This window comes from Spermophilus citellus (genome assembly GCF_964194105.1).
Source record: "Spermophilus citellus genome assembly, contig: SCAFFOLD_650, whole genome shotgun sequence".
NCBI classification, from domain to species: Eukaryota; Metazoa; Chordata; class Mammalia; order Rodentia; family Sciuridae; genus Spermophilus; species Spermophilus citellus.
In genome coordinates, this window is record NW_027673110.1 from 21,239 (window position 1) to 28,652 (window position 7,414).

Sequence of the window (7,414 nt, forward strand, 5' to 3'; positions counted from 1 at the left end):
TCTTGGGAAAGCAATGCAAATCCTTTATCTATACTATCATGGATACAATTTCCAGGTGCATAGCAGTTTAGAGGTAAAGAAGGACAGTTGTTCCCTTTGTGTGTAAGGTTGGGTAAGTAGGGAATAGAAAGAAAGAGAGACAGTGCTGTCTCACTTCTTTTGAAAGGTAATGATATTTATTGTGTTGTTTAATAAATTACCCTAGTGGAAAACACTGAGACTTGTAGAGATTCTGTCATCATTTCTACCCTACCAGAGGTCACTGCAGTATCTTCATCTTAACACTTCCCCTGGAAAATCTCGTTTCAGCACCAGGGACAGCAACACCTCTAGCCTAGGCTTGCCTAGACCAATGCAACTTGCACAAACTTCTTTGTCAGTCAGCAAAGGTTACATTTCTTGTTGTATTCAATAGGAAGAGCTTGAATATAGGCTACTAAATATTTCAGCCTATTTTTAATTCATGGCACCAAAGATTTGCCACTTAATACTTATGAAGACTAGTTACCCTGGAAAATCCAAAGAAATTACAAAATGTGTCTGATTGATGACCTAACATTGTTAATCAACCACTAGATACTTAATTACAACTTTCCATGCCTAGTAAATGTCACATCAATGATTATGCAAATATTAAGAAAAGATAGGAAACTTAAGTAGAGCTAACTAGGCCTCAGACTTTCCAAAGATGAAGAAAAAAAATGCCCTGTAAAAGCAGTAAATGTTTTTGTTGCTTGTCCTACATAAACAACCACTCTTTCTCTGGCTCCTCTGGTCAACCAACTTCATGACGTCACTGCACTAGGGTTCAATGTGCAGGTCCACAGGCCAAGCCAGGCATGGCAGTCTCTGACTCTTCTGACTACCTGTGGTCACCAGTGTGCAGTCCAGTCTTCGTGGTAAGCCTTATTCAAATTCTATTTTTTTAAGTATGTAACCGAAATAGTTAAAGCAACGGGTGTATAATCTCAAAAGACCAGGGACTTCCCTGATCCTCCAAGGATCCCCAGAGGAAGACACCAGGCCACCAGAAATTCACCAGAAATTCTCAACTGAGCAGCAAATCAAGCTCTTTTAACCAGTAAAACAACGACTGGAGCAACAAAGCCAGAGCCAGAAAATATCTCAAAACTCTGACACATCCACTGAGTGAACAGAGATAGAAAGGGACAGAAAAGGAGGTTAAAAAAATAAATAAGCCCACTGTTCCTACCTTACAGTCTTCGGGACACGACTTCACCGAGTACTCCTCGGATTGCAAATACTTATGGAGCACACTTTCCAACTCTCCTGAGCGTGGTGGTCGTAGTCTTGGTAAGCCGCGACGCACTGTCTGCAAGTGGTCCTCTCTCCGCCCTCCGTGAGCACCACATCCAGACTGCAGTTCAAAGTGTTGGGACTGGACAGCCCCGAGAACAACTCCCAAAGTGTGTAGGAATTACAAAACGAAAGGTAAAAATCTGACAAGTTCCAGAGCGGAGTTGGATGCTCGCCCCTCGCCTGCTGCTCCTCCCCCCCGGCCGCCGCCCCCCGACTCCAGTTCCTGGCGCACAGAGCCTCCACGCTCTCCACGGTGAAGCACTGGCCCGAGGAGGCGCCCTGGGGGTAACAAGTCTCCAGGCGCCACACGGGTCTGGCAGAGTTTCCTAGAAAAAGAGCCTTGCTCCGGTTATTTTTGCCTCGATTGCCCTTGCCGCCGCCGCCGCCGCCGCCGCCTCCCGGGGAGGGGGGCAGGGTGGGGGACGAGGAGGCGGAGAGGAGTCTGTGTGCCTGGGCGGCGGGCGAGGACTCCTCCATGCTGGCCAGGAGCGTGGGCCAGGAGGGCTCCTGCTGTCGCTGCCGCTGCTGCTGCTGTTGCTGCTGCTGCTGCTGCTGCTGTTGGTGGTGCTCCTTGTCCCGGGTTCGGGTCAGTTTGGCCTCGGCGCAGAACCACAAGTGATCAGAGAGCAGGACTGTGAAAAACAAGAGAGATGCCAGAGACAGTCGCCATTTCTGAGCCCTCTCGGAATCGATGAACGGTTTCTCGTTCTCCCGGGGTGCTGCCAACCAGATTTTTAAGCCGTCGTCATACTGTCGACACATCCAAGCACCCCTGGTCATATTTTGGGAACGCACAGCCCTGGCCGACTCCACCGTGAGGGCTCCTGTGCGGGTGTCACCACAATATGCATTGACTTAAAGGGTTTAATTTCCTTATCCCCTCCTCCCGTTTCTTCTCTCTCTCTCTCTCTCTCTCTCTCTCTCTCTCTCTCTCTCTCTCTCTCTCTCTTCCCTCTCCCTCTTTCTCTCCCTCCCTTTCTCTCTCTCTCCGTCTCTTTTCTCTCTCTCCCTCTCTCTCCTTGCCTACATAAATATTACCAGGCTTTGGAGGAAGATCTGACTTGTTTCCGACCTAATCATCAGCTGACCCCATCCTCGGTGGAGTGGGAAACAATAATGCAGAGAGGGAGAGAGAGAGGGAGAGAAAGGGAGAGAGAGGGAGAGGCGGAGGAGGCTGAGCTGGTGCTGGCCGGTGGCGAGGCTGAGTACTGGAGGTGATGGTGGAGGTGGCAGGGTGGCTGGCTGGCGCTGCTCCTCTCACCCCGGCATTGTCAGAGCGCGGGTCCCCATGGCTCTGCTGAGGACAACCCGCTGTCCCCTGCCAGGGGCATGCCGCGTCTCCGCTGCCCAATGACGGCGACCAGAGCGCCTCCCCTCCTCCTCTTCTCCTCCTCCTCCTCTTCTCCTCCTCTTCCTCCTCCTTCCTCTCCTTCTTGGTTCGCGTCTCCTCCGCCTCCCGATCCTACTTCGCGCTGCCTCTGCCCGAGTCCGGAGCCTGGGCAACCGCCGCCGGCACGGCTCTCCCTCCCCCCCACCCCCCACCCCGCGTTCCGACTGCCGCCGCCGCTGCCGCAGGTCTGCCCGCGGGCGCCGCCGCCGCTGGGGCTCCGACTGCTGACGCCGCCTCCCCCGGACCTCGGGGCCGAATCGCCTGGACTGGGCCTCCCGAGACCGCAGTCATCTTCAGTCCCCGGGCTAAGTTGCCGCCATCTTCGTCCTGGAGAAACACTTTTTTGGGGGGAGCGCTGAATTTTGCGTCATCTCCTCCCGCGCCGAGGTCTCTGCATCCTGGAGCCTTGGCGGCGGCCCGGCCCTGAGAGGAGGGCGAAGGCGCGCGGGGCGGCGGGGGTGAGGGCCGACGCGGAGGCCCCCGCCTGGCTCCCGGCCGCGATGGCCTTTCCTGTCCGTCCCCTCCCCACTTTTTATTTTCTTTTGTCACTGAAGAAAGTCAGAATGCAGAGTGCGCGGCCGAGGCTGCGGTCTGTCTCCAGCATCGACCACCCTCTGCCTCTGAGAAAAGTCCGAGCTGCGGGCGGGAGGTCAGAGATCCCTGCGGGGTCAGGGTCCGGGTGTTGCCATCTCCACTAGGGAATGGCCTCCTTCAAATGGATGGTGGTAGAGGAGGGACGAAGTGACATTTGCTGACTGTGAATGTGCCTCGCGGTCCCTGGACAACGGAAGATTAACAGCCCCCACTGCGATAAATATTCTCGGTTGATTTTATTACAGGGAAGGGACGGTGTGTGTCTGTATGTATCTGTGCAGATGGTCACATGTCGGCAGCCACATATGTACTGCGTGTGTGTGTGTGTGTGTGTGTGTATAGTTCCATATTGGCCCACGTTTTCCAGTTCCAAAGTAAACGATTAGAAGTGGACTCGGGGGGGGGGGGGGGGGGGGCTAGGGATGTGGCTCAAGCGGTAGCGCGCTCGCCTGGCATGTGTGCGGCCCGGGTTCGATCCTCAGCACCACATACCAACAAAGATGTTGTGTCCGCCGAAAACTAGAAAATAAATATTAAAAATTCTCTCTCTCTCTCTCTCTCTCTCTCCTCTCTCACTCTCTCTTTAAAAAAAAAAAAAAAGTGGACTCGGAGACTTGGGGAAACGCAGAAATACCCGCACCACCTGGACCCGGGCGGTCAACGTCTTAATCTCTGAGGATTCCTTCACCTGGGAGCAGCCCTGGCTCGGGCAGCCGCCCCCGCACCCCGCCCCCCTGCGCCCAGCCCCCACGCAGTGGGCTCCTCCGCAGCCCAGGACTTCCGCAGCGGCGCGCGGGCTGCTGGCTGCAAGCGCTGCAGTCCGAGGCTCTGGTGCCCCTTAGCGTCGGCTCTGGGAGTTCTGAGAAGGGAAAGTGACAGATGTGCTGGAAAAACCTGGGGTCCCCCGTTTCCGGCTCACAAGGGTGGACGGTGGGAGCTAACGGCAGACTACTTGGATCTGAAGATTCTGTGCACACCGCCCTCGTGGCCGCCAGAGCCGCCGCGCGAGCGGAGGCCGCACTGGGACCAGAGAGGCGCGGCGCACACTAACAGCGCCTCCAGGCGCAGGACCGAGATGTGCTCTACCCGGCACTCTCAGGGTCGCCCCCCTTCCCTTCTTTCCAAGGACCCTAACCCAGCGGGTTGCGCGATCGCACTAGCTTTTTCTGGTTCCCTAGTGCTAAGTTACCTGAGAAACCAAAAGGACTGGTCGTGCATATACATTTTCCTTTTAGAAGCGCCATGGGTGTTGGGATGCAGATGTGGGTATTTTTAAAAATGGAACGTAATGGGCAGGATTCAACCACCTGGTCACTTCCGCGGCACCTAGTAAATTATATACTAAATTTTACCCAAGTAAGTTGTAAACTCCTAAAACTATATGTAATGACTATTAAAAAGCTAGGTTCAGTTCCTCCGCTGATTTATATAGAAGTGCCAGGTAATGTTCTAAAAGACCATTTGTGTAAGTATGCCATCCTAGTACTTTGAACTACAATGTGTTGAATTTCTGGTTAATATCAGAATTTTTCTCCATAATTCAAACAAAAGTACTAATTATGAACCAGCTTTTTATTTATCAAGCAACTGCATTTGTTACATGTGAACCCTATCTCGCCGTATGTGTATGTGTATGTATATATATATATATATATATATATATATATATATACACACACACATAATTATTGTCATTATACAAGAAGTGTATACAAATTGTAGAAAATTATAAAAAGCAAACAAGCAATTTGGGAGGTCACACCTGAGCGAGATACAGTGGCACCACCCTGTGATGCAAACTCCTGGAGGCTGAGGCTGAGGCTGAGGCAGAGGATCCCTTGAGCCTAGGAGTTGAGGGCCAGCCTGGGCAAAAATGGCCAGATCCCTCAGAAAAGAAAACTTAAGTGACCCTAACACTTAGAAAGAGAACTAGAAATGGGAGAAATAAGTGAACAATGTGTAAAATTCAAAGTGTACAATTCCCAAACAAGGGAAAGAAGCAAAGCAGGGCTCTGTTATTTTATCTCATTATTATGCTAATCTAGCTAAATAATGGCTTAGAAAATATTTTAATGATACTTATGCTGCATTAAAATAACAGTGTTTAATGTGATTTCTGATATCTGTAACAGACTTGTGTTAATGCTTTGTTTTAAGTAACCTGGGCCTTGCCTACCTCCAATGCTTCTCATGACTTGGCACACTCTAGAATAGGCACAGGCAGTGGAGAGTGAACTGTCCACACCCACTCCTCCTCTGCTTGCTTGATGGTTCTGGAGTGGCCAGTGGGGAGACTGAGGCGAAAGAGCTGTGCTACTTCAGAAGCCAAGGCTGGGGTGGGGAACCAAGCAGGGCCAGCAACCATAAGGCAATGACTTCCCTGGATCAATCAGAGGAACTACAACTGACCTCCAACTGGATCTTGAAGGGACCCAGGGATGGGGAGGTGCTGGAGGTACTGGTGGGGATCAGGAAGAATTATTTTAGAAAATAGAAAAGGAATTTTGGAAGAAAAACAATGCTCATGGAGTCAGGGCCCTAGAGGGTATTCAGATAAGCTGTCTGTTAGAGTGAGTCACACACCTGGGAAGGAGTCAGGGAGGAGACCAAAGGATGCCGCATAGTAAGCAAAGGAGAATGGCTTTTCTACTGAAAGAATTGGGATTCATTAAGGAAATTGCAATTGTGATTTGAATGTTCATTTTGATTAATAACACTGTTTCCTACAATCAAAATGAGAAATATGTTCAAAGGAGGTGCTATCTAGATTAGAAAATGTTGATTCTTGTTAGTTTATCAACTAAAATATTGCACAGTGGAAAAGAAGAGCAAATGGCTTGCTGGATGTAGGTCTCATTTATCAGGAGACAGAAGCTGTGGAGTCTAGAACTCCTGCGTAGGTTTTACCTGGGAGTGTGACTAATGGCACAGAGAAGTTTAATAGCGCTGGCATATTTCAGGAGGCTGCTGAATAGCAGACAGTTGCAAATACATTATATTGAGGGATCTGGTGCCAGGATGTTCTTTGTACTAGAGAACATTGCAGAAATGATCTGCATATATATCATGGCTCCATGTTTACTGTTCAGACAGTAGTGCATACATCCTTCAAAGATTCAAAGTCTTAAGTTTTTTGATAATGCCTATTTTCATAAGAATCTGTATTTTTATTCCTATTTAAGTGGTTGGATTTGTGACACATTAGAGGGGAGATGGGCTGCTTATTCTGCATTCATATTATAAAGTAATAAAATGATACAAATAATTGTAATTTTTTCAAACTTTTTTCCTTACTTCTTAATGTCTTTCTCAACAAATTTTATAATAGGAAAGCATTAAAATCAAGAAGAAACATCTTCTTTTCAATAAAAGCAATTACTTATATATGGCCACTCAATAAATGAAGTTGATATTTTCTTTGTTCACTCTGAATGACTTGCTGGTACACAAAGATAAGAACAACCTAGAGGATGTGCCTATACAATATTTATGTTCCACACAAGTGACACTAGATTTTTATTTCATTCATATTGATCTAGTAATGGAATTTTGTGTTTTCATAATTCACAAGTAATGTGATCAGCTTGTTTACATTTTTAAGGGATTAAATATAAAGAGTAATAGAGAATAGTCTACACTTATTTATAAGCTTATGAACACCCTATCGTCTGCTAATGTAAACCTCTCTTTAAGATAAATGCAGATTCTTGCACCAGCAGAGACCTGAGAGATTCAGTTGTTCCCCAAGATGGCAAATATGCCCAGATCTGTGCAACAAAGTTTCCACCTAGACTTGATTGAGCTAATTTGATAAAGCTATAATGTCCTCTCTGTCTGTTCCACAATGCTATAGTTCAGTGATTTTCAAATTCTGGTGGACAGGAAATCAAGTTGGGGCTTAGTAAACTTCTCTGAAATCTGCTTCAGTAGAACTAGTGGGTAGTCTGAAGAAACTCTTTGACAAGTTCCCTTGGCAACTTTGTATGACCAATGAATCCTTCTGTGCCAGGAAGAGACTTGCTGGATAGGGCGGTTATTGTCAATCACTGAAGGAGCATGTCTGAAATAACAATCCAGTGTCAAGATTCCTCTGCAAGAGAATGTGGTGTT

At 48.4% G+C, this 7,414-nt stretch overlaps 1 protein-coding gene across 1 annotated transcript; it reads right to left on the reverse strand.

The window, feature by feature from the left end:
- Positions 1-1,213: 1,213 nt before the first annotated feature.
- Positions 1,214-2,100, reverse strand: LOC308640104 (NALCN channel auxiliary factor 1-like; the record flags this gene model as incomplete). The annotated part of the gene is given in 2 exon segments (XM_081312137.1): positions 1,214-1,290; positions 1,293-2,100. Coding segments are annotated over 2 exon segments (885 nt in total), but the record flags the coding sequence as incomplete, so codon positions are not given.
- Between the last annotated feature and the right edge of the window lie 5,314 nt (positions 2,101-7,414).